The sequence below is a fragment of the Leucopleurus acutus genome (assembly GCF_964270905.1).
Source record: "Leucopleurus acutus genome assembly, chromosome: X".
NCBI classification, from domain to species: Eukaryota; Metazoa; Chordata; class Mammalia; order Artiodactyla; family Delphinidae; genus Leucopleurus; species Leucopleurus acutus.
The window spans coordinates 41,113,708-41,133,783 of NC_139148.1; the positions used below are offsets into that span (position 1 = coordinate 41,113,708).

The 20,076-nt window shown below is 39.4% G+C and overlaps 2 protein-coding genes across 3 annotated transcripts in view; both read left to right on the top strand.

Moving 5' to 3' along the window:
* JADE3 (jade family PHD finger 3) overlaps nt 1-20,076 on the top strand; it is a 151,339-nt gene that overhangs the window by 115,834 nt on the left and 15,429 nt on the right. For both annotated transcript variants that reach the window (XM_082864236.1, XM_082864235.1), the window contains exons 5-8: nt 3,914-4,104; nt 7,298-7,509; nt 12,467-12,634; nt 15,056-15,172. In XM_082864236.1, the coding sequence (XP_082720362.1) occupies nt 3,914-4,104; nt 7,298-7,509; nt 12,467-12,634; nt 15,056-15,172 (688 nt within the window). The remainder of the gene's footprint in view (nt 1-3,913; nt 4,105-7,297; nt 7,510-12,466; nt 12,635-15,055; nt 15,173-20,076) is intronic.
* On the top strand, nt 17,404-18,040 carry LOC309977999 (olfactory receptor 2J3-like; the record flags this gene model as incomplete). The annotated part of the gene is given in 3 exon segments (XM_082864370.1): nt 17,404-17,610; nt 17,612-17,707; nt 17,711-18,040. Coding segments are annotated over 3 exon segments (633 nt in total).

Genomic DNA, 20,076 nt, shown 5'->3' on the forward strand with positions numbered 1-20,076 from the left:
GATGATGGCCATTCTGACCAGTGTGAGATGATATCTCATTGTAGTTTTGATTTGCATTTCTCTAATGATTAGTGATGTTGAGCATTCTTTCATGTGTTTGTTGGCAATCTGTATATCTTCTCTGGAGAAATGTCTAGTTAGGTCTTCTGCCCATTTTTGGATTGGCTTGTTTGTTTTTTTTGATATTGAGCTGCATGAGCTGCTTGTATGTTTTGGAGATTAATCCTTTGTCAGTTGCTTAATTTGCAAATATTTTCTCCAATTCTGAGGGTTGTCTTTTTGTCCTGTTTATGGTTTCCTTTGCTGTGCAAATTTTTTGAAGTTTCATTAGGTCCCATTTGTTTATTTTTGCTTTTATTTCCATTTCTCTAGGAGGTGGGTCAAAAAGGATCTTGCTGTGATTTATGTCATAGAGTGTTCTGCCTATGTTTTCCTCTAAGAGTTTGATAGTGTCTGGCCTTACATTTAGGTCTCTAATCCATTTTGAGTTTATTTTTGTGTATGGTATTAGGGAGTGTTCGAATTTCATTCTTTTACCTGTAGCTGTCCAGTTTTCCCAGCACCACTTATTGAAGAGGCTGTCTTTTCTCCACTGTATATTTTTGCCTCCTTTATCAAAGATAAGGTGACCATAGATGCGTGGGTGTATCTCTGGGCTTTCTATACTGTTCCATTGATCTATATGTCTGTTTTTGTGCCAGTACCATACTGTCTTGATTACTGTAGCTTTGTAGTATAGTCTGAAGTCTGGCAGCCTGATCCCTCCAGCTCCATTTTTCTATCTCAAGATTGCTTTGGCTGTTTGGGGTCTTTTGTGTTTCCATACACAATTGTGAAATTTTTTGTTCTAGTTCTGTGAAAAATGCCAGTGGTAGTTTGATAGGGATTGCATTGAATCTGTAGACTGCTTTGGGTGGTATAGTCATTTTCACAATGTTGATTCTTCCAATCCAAGAACATGGTATATCTCTCCATCTATTTGTATCATCTTTAATTTCTTTCATCCATGTCTTATAGTTTTCGGCATACAGGTCTTTTGTCTCCTTAGGTAGGTTTATTCCTAGGTTTTTTATTCTTTTTGTTGCAGTGGTAAATGGGAGTGTTTCCTTAATTTCTTTTTTCAGATTTTTCAACATTAGTGTATAGGAATGTGAGAGATTTCTGTGCATTAATTTTGTATCCTGCAACTTTATCACATTCATTGATTAGCTCTAGTAGTTTTCTGGTAGAGTCTTTAGTGTTCTCTATGTTTAGCATCATGTCATCTGCAAACAGTGACAGCTTTACTTCTTCTTTTCCAATTTGGATTCCTTTTATTTCTTTTTCTTCTCTGATGGCTGTGGCTAAAACTTGCAAAACTATGTTGAATAATAGTGGTGAGAGTGGGCAACCTTGTCTTGTTCCTGTTCTTAGTGGAAATGCTTTCAGTTTTTCACCATTGAGGACGATGTTGGCTGTGGGTTTGTCATATATGGCCTTTATTATGTTGAGGAAAGTTCCCTCTATGCCTACTTTCTGCAGGGTTTTTATCATAAATCGGTGTTGAAATTTGTCGAAAGCTTTTTCTGCATCTGTTGAGGTGATCATGTGGTTTTTACCCTTTGATTTATTAATATGGTTTATCACATTGATTGATTTGCATATATTAAAGAATCCTTGCATTCCTGGGATAAACCCCACTTGATCATGGTATATGATCCTTTTAATGTGCTGTTGGATTCTGTTTTCTAGTATTTTGTTGAGGATTTTTGCATCTCTGTTCATCAGTGATATTGGCCTGTAGTTTTCTTTCTTTATGATGTCTTTATCTGGTTTTGGTATCAGGGTGATGGTAGCCTCGTAGAATGAGTTTGGGAGTGTTCCTCCCTCTGCTATATTTTGGAAGAGTTTGAGAAGGATAGGTGTTCGCTCTTCTCTAAATGTTTGCCAGAATTCACCTGTGAAGCCATCTGGTCCTGGGCTTTTGTTTGTTGGAAGATTTTTAATCGCAGTCTCAGTTTCAGTGCTTGTGATCGGTCTGTTTATATTTTCTATTTCTTCCTGGTTCAGTCTTGACAGGTTGTGCTTTTCTAAGAATGTGTGCATTTCTTCCAGGTTGTCCATTTTATTGGCATAGAGTTGCTTGTAGTAATCTGTCATGATCCTTTGTATTTCTGCAGTGTCAGTTGTTACTTCTCCCTTTTCATTTCTAATTCTACTGATTTGAGTCCTTTCCCTTTTTTCTTGATGAGTCTGGCTAATGGTTTATCAATTTTGTTTATCTTCTCAAAGAACCAGCTTTTAGTTTTATTGATCTTAGGTATTGTTTCCTTCATTTCTTTTTCATTTATTTCTGATCTGATCTTTATGATTTCTTTCCTTCTGCTAACTTTGGGGAAGTTTCGTTCTTCTTTCTCTCATTTCTTTAGGTGTAAGGTTAGGTTGTTTATTTGAGATGTTTCTTGTTTCTTGAGGTAGAATTGTATTGCTGTAAACTTCCATCTTAGCACTGCTTTTGCTGCATCCCATAGGTTTTGGGTTGTCGTGTTTTCATTGTCATTTGTTTCTAGGTATTTTTTGATTTCCTCTCGGATTACCCCCTTTCTCTCTTTTTTAGATGGCCTACCCTGTTCTTTAAAATTTCCAGGGACTAATAATTCAGATTTCGTCTTGGTTACATTTTCTGATGCTTCATGTACTATCTAGAACATTCATTGTAGAACGAGTCATTGGTATGAGAAATTTCTGTTTCTTCCCTTGCTTGGTTTCCTTGCCTTGGGCTCTTAAGCGTCAGGAGGGGTTTGGGAAAATAATGGGTTTGCTCAGGCCTGCTAGATAATTTGGTGGAAGAATGGGAATCTTTCATCCCATTGTGTTTTCCTGACTCAGACTTATAGTCACTATCATTTATGGTTGGGAAATGGCTTAAGTTTGTATAAATCCATGGCCTCTTGGCTTTAACTCATCTACCTAAATAGTAAAAATAATAAGAGATATAAAAATAACACTGGCTTTTTTTTTTTTTTTTTTTTTTTTTTTTTTTGCTGTACGCGGGCCTCTCACTGTTGTGGCCTCTCCCATTGTGGAGCACAGGCTCCGGACGCGCAGGCTCAGCGGCCATGGCTCACGGGCCCAGCCGCTCCGCGGCATGTGGGATCTTCCCGGACTGGGGCATGAACCCGTGTCCCCTGCATCAGCAGGCGGACTCTCAACCACCGTGCCACCAGGGAAGCCCGACACTGGCATTATTGATCATCTGTTTTTTACTATACACTTTACTAAGCACTTTATGTATTTTATTTCATATAATCATCATAATAACCCTATAACTTTGATACTATTATATCATAATTTATGATTATCGTCCTTTTTAGCTGAGAAAACTGAACTTTGTAGGCATTAAGTAATTGCCCAAGATCACCATGCGAGTGAGTGGCAGTAAAAGACTGGTTTGTGTGAGTCTATAGCCTATACTCTTTACCACCATCCAGTATGGCCTCCATGGTAGAAAATCATGAGTTTAGCTAAACTATATCTTTGGTATGTAATCCGGCTGTGCCTTTGTACAGGTATCACCCCTTCTTCTGGTTCCCCTTCTAAATAAATGTGGTGGCCATTGCACCAAGAATGCACAATGCAATATTTTATTAGAAGGAATGGAAGTAAGGGCCTAGGAGCCAAAAGCGTAAATGAAACATTTTATTAGCAGTCAGAGTATTCACAGCAAATAACAAAGCTGGATTTGTACAACCATTTACTTTCTAGAAAGGGATCTCTCATGCCTCTCATTTGGCGGAGCAGGGGATTTCCCCAGGGTGGGAAGGGAGAACATTCAGCTCCACTGTATGGCCTGAGTGCTGTTGGGCCCATCCAGTCAGTGCCTGGAATCTGTCATTTGTTGATTGTTATCAGTGTCTTTCTTTTGCTTTTCTAGGATTGTAGCCGACAAGGTAAAGGAGGTCCTATTTATCCGACCCCGGAAGTACATCCACTGCTCCAGCCCAGAGACTGCAGAGCCTGGCTACATCAACATCATGGAGCTGGCGGCATCTGTGTGCCGCTATGACCTAGATGACATGGACATCTTCTGGCTCCAGGAACTCAATGAAGACCTCGCAGAAATGGGTAAGTTGTTTCCTCACAAGTAACTTGTTCCTTGACTTGATTTGTGATTTTTTAAAAAAGGTGTCAGGACCATTTTAACTTGCTTTCATTTTGTGGCTTCCTTTCTTTTCTGGACTCTTCATTTATTTTTCTCTTTAATCTTAATCTTAATGAGGCATTTCCTGAAATGCATAAATATATTGAAGTAGAGCAGTAACATTTAAATCTGACCTTGTCTTTCCCTGTTCATGGTGAATATCACAGATCAGGGATGGCATGTAGGTTTCACAAGGCCATTTCCCAGTTCTGAGTGTGAGATTGGTCATGGCTGATTGGACTTCTGGTTGAGAAGGATTCTGAGACTGGTTGCTCGTTCGGCCCTGAAAAGTACCATGATCAGTGAGCAGGGCCAAGGGTAGTGGCACCTCTGACATCTCCACCTGATGGAGAGAAACTGCAACTTTAGCATTAGGCAGCACCACTGCAACTGACAGGTTGATGTGACCAGGATGCCTTAATGTAGGACTTGTATTTTGCTGCCTGGAAGAAGAATGGCAGGCCTAGGGCAAAACATCCCCAAAGCAGTTCTTAGCTACCTACAGTGAGTTCTAGAGTTGTCATGCTACTCTCAAAAAATAGAATAGAATGAAGCAAAAACAAGCAAATAAAAAACCTCGTAGTAAACATAGTAGTAATTTTAAAGTAAACGTGTGCCATACAGTACCATACCGGCAATGCTCAGAAATCCTAGGCTGAAAGGAAACTCACCTTATACTTACACACAGTTCTTTTTGACCTGTTTTCAGTCTAAACAGTGTTTAGGTCCAAGTGGTCCTGTGAAACTGGGTGGTTTTTAACTCTCTGTATGAGATATGGTAAAGGATACATTTGATTTTGTTTTTGTTTGAATCACATTTGTTCATTGTTAGTACAACAAGGATCAGTGGTTTTCCTTTTCTTCCCTTTTTTTTTTCTTTCTTTCTTTTGAGGTTGGTATCTGAATGCATGTGAATACAAAATTAAAATTATACTAAATCCAGTTTGGCATGGTGGTGATAGTTACTCTGCCAGTAACCAATACTAACTCCTTGCTTTTTAAAACATTTTGTTTTATGTCTTCTCTTGTTCTGCCTTCTAAGAGGAAGGAGAGGGGTCAAAAAAATTTAGGGTCAGAACCACAAAGAGAAGGGAATAAAAGACTGACAGAAAGGGAAAATGAGAGTATGAGGGCATAATCAAGTGGATCGATGGCTCAATGTACAGTTGTGTTTATGAACCATACAACATCCATATACACTATAGTCATTACAGTGCTGCCTTCAACATGACACTGCCTTATAACAAAGTCCCTTTGGTATTTTGCAGTTAATTCCCTTTGGATGAGTTTTTTTTAAATAAGCTTTCAAAAAAATTTTTGAAATAGTTTTAGCTTTCAAGAAAAGTTGCAGTTTTAATACAGTTACCATATACACCTCACGCAGTTTGTTTCGTCTAATGTTAACATCTCACTTTACCATGATACATCTGTCAAAGCTAAGAAACCAGCACAGGTACAGTACTATTAGCTAAGTTCCAGACTTTATTGGAATTTCACCAGTTTTTCCACTAATGACCTTTTTCTGTTCCAGGATCCCATCCAGGATACCACATTGCATTTAGGCTTGGATGAGTTTTAAAAAGATGATTACCTTATCTCCAGCATTCCTTTAGAGTGAATGATATTGTAGTAAGGTTCTAAGAGCTTAAAATAAACTTTCAAAAACAATATTATCTTAAGCATGTTTTTTATTCAGATTAAGGAATTCTAAAAGTTGAGTGCTTACTGCATACCAGTCACTATACTAAGCAATGTATGAACATGATCTCATCTCTGCCTCACAAGAAATCAATGAGTTTGGTATTATTATCCTTATTTTTATAGATAAGGAAGCTAAGCCCTAAAGAGGGTAAATAACTTGTCAAAGCTTATATAACCAATGTGAGGTCAAGTTGGAATTTGAATCCAAGTGCTCTTATAACCAGACACTATACTCCTTCACTCCAGGGAAAAAAAAAGTGTAATTTGTCTTGGCTGGAAAAATTAAACATACTACCTGAGTAGTTTTTGGTTTCATAAGTAGCAACAACATTGAAAAGGTAGTTTATGTGGAATTCCAAAGTTCCTTAGGATCTTATATTGCAGATGAAGTGGTATATTTGGATAAATTTGTTTTGGATCACTTTGAGAAGTACTCCTGAGTTTATAAGCTGTTAGAATAAATATATGTGTGCTCTCACAAAATCATCAGTCCCCCTAAGAAGAAAAATGTTTAGTTGTTACCAATAGCCATCATATGAATCTTTTAGTTGAGTTATTATGTATAGAAGGCTAAGAAAAATTAAAAGTATAGAAGGAAAAGGAATCAAGAGGCAAAAAAGGTAATTTCAGAATTTGCAGTTAGACCTTTATGAATGCTAATAAGTTTACTTTATATTTTAGTTTGTCATTAGAAAGTATTATTGGATTTTCTAAAAGTCAGGTTTGAAAAACAAATAACAAATATTTCATATGTATAATCACATATACAGTACCTAGAATTTTCTTTTATGGCTTAATACCTTTTTGTATGAAATTTTCCTTGTGTAACCATTAGATGTGCTCATTGGAACTAATTTGCTAAGAATGAATTGTTATTTATATCCAAATAGTTATATGATTCTAATTATTTTATTATACTATAAAGTGTTCAAGATTACAAAGTCCAATGAAAGTCCTCCCTCAGTGGGAATAAGAGAAAACAGATTCGGGGGAGTTCCCTGGTTGCCTAGTGGTTAGGATTCCGGGCTTTCCAGGTTCAATCCCTGGTCAGGGAACTGAGATCCTACAAGCCTCATGGCGCAGCCACAAAAAAGAGAGAGAGAGAGAGAGAGAGAAACAGATTTAGGAGGAGACTGGCTAGGATTTGGACAGAAAATTGAAAGGGTCAGTATATATAACTTACAAAGAATATGGTGAAATGTATTTCTCCTTTCATGTGTCAAACACTAATATGTGATGATAGGTAAATTTTAGAATAGCTCTAGTAAAAGATTCTTTAAAATCTGGTTGTTTTAGATCAGGGAAGAGATGGTTTTATCCTTTAGAATCTCCCCACCCCTGCACCGGGCTCACAGTAGGTGATTTGGGAATGACAGCTGACTGATGGGTTGATTGATTGTTTGTATTTCTGTGCAGGTTGTGGGCCAGTTGATGAGAATCTTATGGAAAAGACAGTAGAAGTCCTGGAACGCCATTGCCATGAAAATATGAACCATGCTATTGAGACAGAGGAAGGGCTAGGCATAGAGTATGATGAAGATGTGATCTGTGATGTGTGCCGGTCTCCAGACAGTGAAGAAGGGAATGATATGGTGTTCTGTGATAAGTGTAACATCTGTGTGCATCAGGTTAGTGAGAGTGGAGACCGCCACCTCCCCACGGTCAGCCTTTCTGAAGTTCAGTGATCATCTCCAGCACCCATATCTGGGTAGCAGCTTGCATTTAAGGGTGAAAATAAGGATTTGGCCTGGCTGTTCTCCAGTAATTCCTTTAGAAATAATACTTCTTATGATCCCCAAGGTGACTTATTAACTTTACTCCAGGGGGCTAAACCCAGGTCTTTATTGTGTATCTTCATGCCCATGCCATTGAGATTGCCTTGTTCGATACTTTTACAGTCCCCTGGGGAGTCTCCTTGCTACCTGCCTGGGAGTCTCTCCTCTGCCTTGGAGTCCCTGTTATATCATCAGGTTACACCCATGGTCAGTAACCTTGGGGAGTTTACACTTCCTACAGCTGGAAGTCGGGACTCCTCATCCTGGCACCCAGAGCCCTCCTCTGTCTCCCAAATATACCACTCCCAGGAAACTAGGTCTACTCCATTTTTAAACATCATAGAATTTTAGGATTGTAAAAAACCGTCCCACTCCTTAATTTTACAGATAATACCAGGAGAGGTGAAGTGACTTTACCCAACCTCTTATAGCTAGTTGTCATTCTTTCTCTACCACACTACTTTTTTAAATTAATAGTAATGATGATGGTGATATCCACATTCTTTTCAGCTCTTTCCTTTTCTTCCCCCACAAGCCCTATGCTCTAGCAAAATAAGGTTACTCAGTGGGGCAGTGATGAATATTCCTGATGCTGTCCTGTCTCCATGTTTCAGCCACACCAATTTAAAATGCCTTCTCCCACCTCCGGCTAACAAAACTTTACATATCTTTCAAGATCTAGTTCGAATCCTTTCTTGAACTCCCTTACCCTAAGTGATTTTTCACTCTTCTGAACCTGTTGTGTGTTTCATTCATTTCATTAATTTATCTAGTAAATAGGTATGCAACACCATCCATGTTCCAGGACTGTGCTGCATGCTGAAGATACAGTGATGAAGAGGCAGACATGGTCTTTGCCCCCAGGGAGATCAGAATCTGGTGTAGGGTCTACAAGGAAACTGCCCATTTAGCATAGTATGCCAAGTGTTTTTGTAGATTGAAGTCCATGCTGCTGTGGAAGTGCATGGGAGGGATGGGGGTCGGGGATACCATCCAGAAGGTGGCATCCAAGCTGAATCTTAATGGCCAAAGGGAAGTGCCAGAAAAAAACAGCAGCGTGTGTTCAGGCAGAGAGGAGAACATGTTCAGGTGGGGTAGTGAGAGTAGGCAAAGTATGTTAGAAGCAACTCTGAGCTGTTCAGAACTGTGGAGAGTGGTGGGGTCGAGTAGGGAATGCATGGAGAGTGAGGGTAGAGAGGGATACAGGGGACAAATGTGAAGGGCCTTCTCTGACAAACTAAGGAACTTCGGTTTTGTCCTGTCAACCCTGAAGGATATGATTTGTAATTTAGAAGGATCACCCTGACTACAAAGATATTAAAATGATTAGATAATACAGGAGATAGAGAGAAACCAGGACTTAAGACTTTATTTTAGTTCCATGGGCCACCTAACCTAACCCTCTGTATTAAAAGGTACTCAGAATATTCTGTGATCAGTTGGGTCTCTTTCTTCCTTTTACTTGTATCCTTTTAGAGTGAATTTTGAAAATGTATATTCACTCTACCAGTTACTGGCATTTATGTCTCACCTTTAGTGACAGAGAAAATCTTTACTACTTAAGTACGAACTTAAATATCTGACAGTACAGGTCCACAGTCCCTTCTATGCATTTCCAAAATTTTAAAGCTCTGAAAACTACAAGTTTTTACCGAAGTTTGGCACCAAAACTGATTTGAGGGCAGTAGCAGAACTCACCCCGTATGAGGCTATTTGTAGTCTTTATTCCATTTTGTGAAAATACTCATATATTTTGTTAGAGAAATATTAATGTATTTGATTATATGGCACTGCCCTGGTCCCATTAGGGGGTTAGGTAATATGCCATGTATATACTGTATCACTTTCCTAAGATATGAACAATTCTGAATTTCCTGATGTTTCTTACCCTAGGGTTTTCAGATAAATGATTGTGGATCTTTAGTAGAATTGAAGGTAATAGTACTGAGGTCATCTGTATATATTTTCTGTATTTGTCCTTCACAGTTGGGACAAAATATTAATGAATTACTTCCAGGTTCTTTAACTAACAAAATGAAATGTAGCATAATAATTCTCCTTAAAGATATTTTGCTTTGAAAACATATCCAGTAATGACTATAAATGGTGCCCTTTCCTCACATAGAAAGAAATGACAATAACACCTGACCAGGCCTTGCAGAATATAAGCTGGTATGTGTTAAAGCTGGATGTTGATGCCACATAAAGTTTCATATAAAAGAGAATTCTTCCAAAGTGAGTAGGTTCACTTGAATTCTAAAGAGATACTTAGGTTAGAGCTCCCTCTGTTGACTGAAAAGTGACTTTAAATGATTTGGAAGATTTGGTTTACTCAACAGAATTGGGGACATGTTGACAATTATATTTATTAAACATAATTTTTCTTCTTTAACTACCATATTATATCAACTGTTTGTTCCTCTGTGACTATAATACACTTACGGTCCGTACTTTAGAAGAGAGGTTTATTTTACATCAATAGATGTTGGATTTTAACAATTAAATTTTTTCATGAAAAACTGTGAAAATTGGGACCATTCCAAGGCCCTTAATGTATTCCATTTTCTGCTTCTTAGCCCATGTATTGAACACTCAAACTGAGGCCTAAATTAATTTGCCTGAAGGTACATGCTCATAGTTTTTATACCTGTCATATATATAATGTTTAGCACTAAATTTATTAACCCCTTGAAATTATATGTAAAACATCTGTTCGTGCATGTGTGCAGTTTTTTTTAAAAAATGCAGTCCAGCCTTCGTCATTTTGTGGTCTAGAAAAAGTTGAGAGCCGCTACAATGAAATACAAGCTTCTATGATCTTATGACCAGGAATAAGTCTACAGAAGAGCTCAGTAAATGATTTTCTATCCAATAAAATGGCCAGGTGATAAAGGGTATTGCTAGAACCAGCTTCTGGTTTTTCTTCTGCTGGTCTGAAAGAGGCTCTGTTTTAGGGAGAAAGCTTGCTTTCATTTCCTTGCAGACTTTCTGAATCTCAGAGAAAGAAAAAGCTTTGAAGGTTAGGGACCTTATAAAATGATGCCCTGCTTTTGTGACAGCAGCCTAGTTGGAATCCAGCTTCAGTTGTTGAGTGAAATTTATTTGTTCTACCAAACCACCTACTCAAGCTCAGCGTAGAGAACCTTCCAGATAAATTGATGGTAAAGGACCTACCCCCAGTAACCTTACAGTATCACTGAGGAGATGAAACATAACAGTTAAAGTAGAGAAGCATACATGATGTCGACTAAGTACCTGGTGAGGGAAACGACGTTGAGTGGAGGGTGGGAGTCAGGAAGTGGAGCAGACACAGGGGCTACAGTGATCTGAGAATTGAGGTGAAGAACAGCAGGCTTTTTCTTTGAAGGGCCAGATAGTAAATATTTTAGACTTTGAGGACCACATATAGTCCCTGTTACATATTCTTCTTTCTTTTAACATCCCTTTAAAAATATGGAAACCATTCTTAGCTTGTTGGCCTTACAAAACACGTCTCAAGAAGTAGGCCCCTGGTTTTAGATGGGGTTGGGGGTGGGAGCAGAAGGGGTTTTTAGAGGGTTTATTGCTGTGCAATGGTATGAAGTCTTTGTTTTAGTAAGAAGAATATGGCAGCCAAATAGAAGAAGGATTGAAGGTATGAAGGGAGAGGAAGAGAATTTAGAAATAAATCAATCCAGGCATGACTTGTTTGGAGCAGTTGTGGTGGGGATGGAGAGGAAGGTCAGAGTCTAGTGACCACTCCGTAGGGATTAGTAGCAAGCCCAAGGGACAGTAGATGAAGGAAAGTGGATAATAAGAGTCAAGGAATTTGGATCTGGAAGCTGCGAAGCATGGTGGTGATATGGATAGAGAGAGTTTGGAAAGGGGGCCAGTTGCGGGGGTAACATGATGGTGACTGTTGGAACTGGAATCTGAGGTGTGGGTGAACTTTCTGGGGCAGGCACAGACTTTGAAGCTGCGGTGGTGAATCAGTCAGTAGTGAAGGTATGCTAGGCCACATGGGGAGCCAGGTGACCCCCAGCTATAGTCTCTAATGGTGAGAGTAGAGCAGTAAGGGGGGAAGGATGGGCGAAATTAGAGATAGTAAAAAGGAAATCTAAAATATTTCCAAACTAATCTCCCTCCTCGCACCTCCAATAGTAATTCATTTATTTATTTGTCTGACTTCATTCTGTAAGGAATTTGAAGTAGCTTCAAGAACTCATTATGGACTATTGTGATTAGTCTAATATTCTGTTCAATTCAGGATCCATTCATAAGTCCCTTTTTCTTCAACTCAAGCAAGTAACTGCTAGTTTCCTGAGAGTGCTTTTTATGCAGCAGGCACTGTTAGGCTCTTTAACATCAGCTCATTTGCTCCTCAGAAGTTTCATTCTGCTTATTTCTTAACACTTTTTTCTCGATCACAGCAGTGCATGACATGTAGAAGTTGTTCAGTGAGTATATGACTGACTAATTATAATACATAATCATTGAGAAAGCTTTAGAAAACGGAGGCAAAAAAAATATGTAATCACAAAACTCAGATAACAGTTGGGCTAACCTTTGCGTGTATTTCCTTCTAGTCTTACTCTATCGTCCTTAAAGTTAATTCTCATAGACAGTCATGCTGACCTTAAAACAGATGCTAAAAGTTGCTTTTTTTTTTTTGAGTGTTTTAAAATTACTAAATCCTGGATATGAGCTCGTTTGGCCTTATTTGCCTCTTTCTCCTAAAAGTGGAGGGTACTCTGTGACTGTGTACCGGAGCAGACATTGACCCTGTGAGAAGATGCTAACCATTACCCCCCTCTCCTCCTCATGCCTCCAGGCCTGCTACGGCATCCTCAAGGTCCCAGAAGGCAGCTGGCTGTGTCGCTCCTGTGTCCTGGGCATTCATCCACAATGTCTGTTATGTCCAAAGAAAGGTGGAGCCATGAAGACCACCAGGACAGGGACTAAATGGGCTCACGTCAGCTGTGCCCTGTGGATTCCAGAGGTAAGAATTCATCCAGGTCTGTGAGGCCATTTGCTCTCCCACAACGTTCAGACTGACTCAGGCTTCATGGAGATGCTTCATGCCTGCCCAAGTTTCTGAGGTGACAATGGTTCCACTTGACCTCCCTCACATCCTTCTTTTGCAAGTGGGCATGTGAGCCCATGCTAATTAATTTATAGGTGGTACTACCAGTGGTATTGGATAAATTTGGATGAGAGGAGAGGGTATGAGCAGAAGATTTTTTAAAGGTAAAACCTACCTTAAAAATACCAAATCTTAAGTGTTGAGTTTCATAAGTTTTTACACATTTATGTATCTGTCACCACAACCCAGACCAAGACATAGGACATCCCAGAAGTAGACATAGAGCATCCCAGAAGGATCCCTCACACCCACTTTCCAGTCCTTATCTGGGTCCCTATTACCCAAGAGTAACTACCATTTTGATTTCTATCACTATAGTTTCGTTTTGTCTAAAAATGGAATCATACAGTATGCACTCTTTTCTGTCTGGCTAGCAGTCTATATTGTAGTGTGTGTCAATGTTCATGCCTTTCCATTGCTGAGTAGTATTCCATTTTTTAAGAGTGTCTTTATTCAGAATGCCACCCCTCACTATTTAATCTGGTCCTTCAGTTGCTGATATTTCCCGAGGGCTTCCAGACATTACTTCTTACTTTTTATGGCTGCCCTTTTTATTTTTATTTATTTATTTATTTATTTTTAATTTATTTATTTTATTTTTGGCTGCGTTGGGTCTTTATTGTTGTGCGTGGGCTTTCTCTAGTTGCAGAGAGCAGGGGGCTACTCTTCGTTGCAGTGCGCAGGCTTCTCGTTGTGGTGGCTTCTCTTGTTGTGGAGCACGGGCTATAGGCGCATGGGCTTCAGTAGTTGTGGCTCGCGGGCTCTAGAGCACAGGCTCAATAGCTGTGGCCCGCGGGCTTAGTTGCTCCACGGCATGTGGGATCTTCCCGGACCAGGGCCCGAACCCGAGTCTCCTGCATTGGCAGGCGGATTCTTAACCACTGCGCCACCAGGGAAGCCCTATGGCTGCCCTTTTTTTTAAAAAAAAAAAATCTGTTTGGACATCTCATTCACATTCTCTCTCCCCAAACCCTATCCAAGCCAGCAAATTTGTTAGCATTTTAACTGCAGAACAAGAGAGACTGCAGAATTCAGTTTATTGGGAGCTGATGATACTGTATCAGAAATTCATTCTTCCTTTAAAACTTGCCTGCCTTTATTCTTGTTAACGTCTAACCTGTCTAGCAGTCGAGCTCACAAAGTTAAACTGAAAGTTCTAGGTACATACTATGGTATTCTTATGGATATAGAAGTCAGTTTGTTTTTTTAATTTGAGTAGTGGTTTCTTTTTCTTACTGAGAACATCCAGCTAATAGACATGTGAAATGAACTCTGAGGATTCTGGCCTGAGAATCACTAATTTCTAGCAGCAAATTCCCCAGCTAATAAAGCAGGCTCTTTCAGAATATTAAAAATCTGGAACATGACTCAGGAAGAGTTCTTTAAAATTAAAAGAAGCTTTCTCACCTGTTGACATTCTCTTATGGTTTCTAATACCTGATTTCTAGTACTTTGAGGGCTTTTCTAGATGTCTCTGATCTTTCTACTGTTGGTTTCTCCATGTGGGTGGAACTTGTACTAGTTTAACTGTCCTTACTCAACAGTCCTTCACTTTTCAAAGTCATTTCTCTCTTAGAAACTCATGTACGTATTTTTAAAGAAAACACTTTTTACCAGAAGTTGCTTGACCCCTTATTTTCACACGGAAAAAAGTTCCGTGTTTTTAAAAAGCATCTCTTTCAGCACTCTCTCAAAGACTAATTTAACTTTAAAGCTACTTTGGCTGAAAGAATAGAGTAATCTGGTGATAGTTAGCGTGATTTTAAAGACTGGTTTTAAAATGTTATCCTCATCTTTTCTACTTATGTGCTGCAATCTCTTCATTACACAGATTGCTGCTACTTTCCAACGATACTATGTCACTGCCGCTGTTTTTCATCATTCATTATTAAATGAAAAAAACACAAGGCATGTGGCACCATCTCAAACATGTGAGAGGTGCTAGATTTGTGAATCTTAATTCCTTTCCTTAGTAGCTTTCTTTGGTTCCTAAGTAAAGTGTAGATATCTTTGATTCATTAAGGTAACCATGCCTAGTCTCTACTCCTGCCCTCTCATCCTATATATGAATCATTTATATTACTGGAAATGATTGAAGGCCTGAGCAGTGGCTAGAGACGGGTTTTATTTATTCTAAGTCCCATAGTAACCTTAGGAGACATGGCTCACCTCATTGTTTTGATGTTCTGAGCTTCTTGTGATATCATTTATGGTTTGTGAAGGGTACTTCTGGAATGCCTTGGTGCCTTCTGCCTTATGGTGGTGTTTTATTTGTAGGTCAGCATTGCTTGTCCTGAGAGGATGGAACCAATCACAAAGGTCTCCCATATTCCGCCCAGTCGGTGGGCCTTAGTCTGCAACCTGTGCAAGTTGAAGACAGGGGCTTGTATTCAGGTAAGTCCCAATGAGAAGTGGTAGAGTGGGCTAACACCAAATTGGCCAGACTCACCCTCCCAGTGAGAGCATCCTGCTAATTGAAAGGTTACTCAGCAGGCTTCCCACTCACTCCTAGAGCTCTGCTACTGTACAGACCATTTCTGGAGCCCCTTTTTTGGATGTTGCCTCTGGACCCTTCAGCTTATTCTTTTCAATAGCCATAGTGGTGGTTAATTTCCATCCTTCACTGTCAGATCTGATGAATTAGGTGAGTTCTGAAGCTAGATGATCCTGGGTGGAAACAAGCCATAACTTCTAAACAACCAAGCCCATGTTCTTGTGTGGCTCACCCATTGTAGATGGATGACTTGGGTTCCAGGATGATTTGACAGATGACCCTGTTGCTGGACTAAGTGCAACTCATTTGATAGGGAAAGATGCATCTGAATGGATAAATTCTGGTTGATAGGTTTGAAAGTCACTCTCATAGGCATATTTGTTGCATATGGTAGTGCAAGTAGAGTTTTCTGAGACATCTGAGGCATAGAAATTCAGCTGCTTGAAGTAGAAGTCGTAGCTGGTGCACCCAAAAGCAACATTGGAGGTGGGGAGGATGGGGCTGGGAGAGGCCAGTCACCCCCAGAAAAGGCAGGAAGGTCGACCCTTCATAATCTAGTTTTCCAGAATGTCATCTCACCTTTTATTCCGAATGTAATAAGGTGGATTTCCTGGTGAGAGGGGAGGAAGGGCTGGCCTTCCACTTCCCAGACCTCTTGCATAGGATACAGTCTGGTTGGAGTTAGGTTTGCATGTTCACCTTCACAGAAAGGGGGCCATATGATGTCATAGCTTAGGGACAGTGGCTCTAGGTGTTTCATGAGGTTCCTTGCTATCTGGTTCATCTTGTAGATTTCTTGCTCTAGACCTGTGATCAGCCACTCCTCCAAGTAACCCTGGTTCTTTTACTGGGAAATGGTATTTAAAGAACACAATCTGGACCCCAAAAACACTTTTAGTTTTTAAACTCGTTTTTACATTTGACAGAATCGGACACTTTGTCTTGCTTTTTTAAAAAAAAATTTTCCTGCTGATTTTATTTAACTATAGCACTTTAGCAATTATAAGGAGGAAAATTTTTAAGGAAAACTATTCCCATGGGGTCTACTGCCTTAACACATTGCCTGTTTATGCTTTTCTAAGTTCTCTCCTGATTCCGCCCCACATGTGAGCCCCTTGAGGGCCAAGGTTATGTATCATTCTTTCCCTAGCACAAAAGAGAGTTCTTGCCCCTTGTCAGTGCTCAATTAGTGTTTATTGAATAAATATATCCGTATTTAATTGTATCGTAGATTAGTTTGTAATATGCATTCTCCCCACTAAAAAATAAAATATTTCCCATCTTTTCATAATTATCATTTAGTCATTTTATAATAGCACATTGAATTTATGTCTGTTAATTTACTTATTTTCCTTATTGTGGTACCTGCATTTTCCCCAATTTTTGCTGTTTTAAAGGATTTTTTTTTTACAACAGTTAGTAATTGGCAGCATGACTGTGGTGAGAGAAAAAATGCCCCATATTGTCACATTCTGCCCTCTATTATAGTTATTTATCTATGAGTCTTAGCTTCCCTAGTAGGCTGCAAGCTCAAACTGTTTCATCCTTAGATCCTGCAAACCCCCGACATGGCCAATGAACAATAAATATTAGATTGATAGATGGATAGTGGATGAACAGATGGATGGAAGAAACATTCTGGAGTGGGTTTTTTTATTTCAGGGCAGTGGTTTTGTTTTTATTACTTAGAGTTTAGATTCTGCATTTTGTAAAGGTCTTTCCAAATTAAGACTCTTAAAAAAAATTTTTAAATTAGAGATTTAATGAAGCTCCAGTGAAGTCTTTGTTTCTCTCAATCTTAACAGATCCAACACCTTTTTATAACAAATATTTTGTAATGCATCTATACTACCTTTACTTTCGTAATACCTCTACTTAGTAAACTATGAGTTTACTAAATGAAAGTCGTGGCTTAAAATATGGTTGTTAAAATACAGGTATATAATTGCTAATTCTTAGTTTTCTTGCTGAGGCAATAAAAGGAAATACATTAATGATTTTACTTGTTTCAACATTCCCTATCCAGTTCCTCTGTTGGATGTAGGTTCATGAACCAGCATTAAGTTCTAAGCAAAGGATAATCAGGCTTCAAAATTCTGACTGTGGTGTTTCCAGCAAGTAGTGTTAAGCAATGAGAAAATTCAGTAACACTTTTCATCACTCTGATGGCTTTGTTCTGGTGGGCTTCTCTGAATGGCCCAAACTAGAAATGGTTCTTTTTCTGGCCATCTCTGTTTTCTACATAATGACCCTCCTTGGGAATTTAGCCATCATTATCTTGTCATGCCTTGATGCCAGGCTCCACACCCCCATGTATTTCTTTCTGTCTAATCTCTCTTTTTTTGGACGTTTGCTGTACTACTTCCCCTGTCCCCCAAATGCTGATCAACATCCAAAGCCACTGGAGAAATATCAGCTACCTAGGATGCATAGCTTAACTTTTCATATTCCTTAGTTTAGGATCCACTAAATGTGTACTTCTTTCAGTAATGGCCTTTGATCGTTATGTAGCTATCTGCCAGCCTCTCCATTACACAGTTATCATGCACTCTTGGCTATGCCAACAACTGGCAGCAGTGGCTTGGGTAACAGGTTTCAGCAACTCTTTGGTGCAAATAGTGTTGACCTTCTTGTTACCTCACTGTGGTCCATATCAGGTGGAGAATTTCTTCTGTGAGGTACCTGCCATGCTTCAATTATCATGTGTTGATACATGGATCAATGAAGTGGAGATGTATGCTGCTGTGGTGGTCATAAAAGTCTCTTAAAATTTTGATTATAAGGAATTTCACTTATTCAGCAAATATTTGAGTGCCTAATTGTATGCCAGGCACTGTTCTAGGCACTTTGGATTTATCAGTGGACCAACAAAGAACTTTGCCCCATGGAACTTACATTTTGGTTTGGGAGAAATCAGTGATAAGCAATAGATACTAAATATCGTGTTAGAAGATGGTAAGTGCTCTGGAAAGGAAAAATGTGGAGTATGGTAAGAAGATGGGGATTGTGGGGCAGGAGGCATACATTGCAAGTTTAAATAGAGTGGTAAGAGTAGGACTCACCGTAGCTGTGGCATTTGAGCAAAGACTCGAAGGTGAGAGAAGACAATGCAGATATTTGGGGTAAAAATGTTCCAGGCAGAGGGATCAGCCAGTGCAAAGGCCCAGAGATAGGAGTGTGTTTGGCTTGTCCGAGGGATAGGAAAGAGGCCAATGAGGATGGAATGGAGTGTGTGAGAAGAGAATATCAGAGAGATTACACAGGGACCTGATTGGTTAGGGCAGGGGTTGGCAATTTTTTTCTATACAGGGCCAGATAGTAAATATTTTAGGCTTTGCAGGCCATATGGTCTCTGTCACGACTACTCAGTTCTGCCTTTGTAGCACAAAGGTGGCCATAGACGATACTTAAAGCTTTACTGGAATATAGCCATGCTCATTTGCTTATTTATGGACTCTAAATTTATTTTATATGTCATAAAATATTCTTTTGATTGTTTTCCACCATTTAAAAAATGTAAAAACCATTTTTAGCTCCTATTCTTAGCTCATGGGCCACATAAAAACAGGTATCTGGCTGCATTTGGTCTGTGGGCCATAGTTTGCAAGCCCATGGTGAAGGGTTTCCAGGGCCCTTATAAGATCTTTTGTTTTGGGACTTCCCTGGCGGTCCAGTGGTTAAAACTCCGCACTTCCAATGCAGAGGGCACTGGTTCGATCCCTGGTCAGAGAACTAAGATCCCAGATGCCACGTGGCGTGGCCAAAAGATTTTTTTTAAAAAAAAGATCTTTTGTTTTTACTCAGAGTTTAAAGGGGGAGCTATTAGCAGGTTTTGAGCAGATAAGTAAAATGATTTGATTTATATTTTTAAGGGATCACTCTATGGAATGATGTCTAAGATTTGCTTCAAAATAATCTGGAGGGCAGGGTACTATGGGGATTAAAGATGAATCAAGATGGGTCATACATTAATAATTATTGAGTCTGTATAATGGGTATATAGGGTTTAATATAGTATTCTCTATGCTATTATGTAGGGTTTTCCATACTAGAAGGTTAAAACAAAAATAGGCACTCTGGCTGCTTATTTGGAGCAGACTGTGAGGAGGGAAGGTTAGGAATGAGAAAAGCAATTAGGAGGCTATTACGGTAATCCTTGAGAGATGGCAGTGGTGGCTTTGTCTGGAGTGGTAGCCCTGGAGGTGGTGAAAAGTGGTTGGGTTCTGGATGAATATTGAAAGTAGAGCCAAGAGGATTAACTGTGGATCGGGTATGAGGTGTGAGAGAAAGATAGGAGTTGGGGAGGCTTCCAGGTTTTGGCCTGAACAGGGAGAAGGGTAAAGTTGCCATGAACTGAATGGAAAAATCTGCAAGTAGAAGAGATGTGGGCGGAAAGATCATCATGAGTTCAGTTTTAAATATTTAAGTTTGAAATGTCTACCAGATATCCTAGTGGAAATATTAAACCGACAGTTGTCTGTGCGAGTTTGGAGTTTGGGAGGAAGTTTTGGACTGAAGACATAAATTTGGGAGTCATTGTCATGTAGGTATCTTTAGCTTGGACTGGGTATGATCACTGAGTGAGGGAGTGTAGATAGAGAGGAGAACAGTACCAAGCACTGGGCCTTGCAGCATTCCAGTGTTAAGTAGTCAGGAGAGTAGGGAGAGATAGCAGAGGAGACTGAGAAGTCACCAGGGAGACAGGAGGAAAACCAAGAGAGCATAGTAGCCTAGAAATCAAGGAAAGAAAGCGTTTCAAGGAGAGGGGAAAGATCAGTGATGTAAAAATACTGCTTGAGTAAGA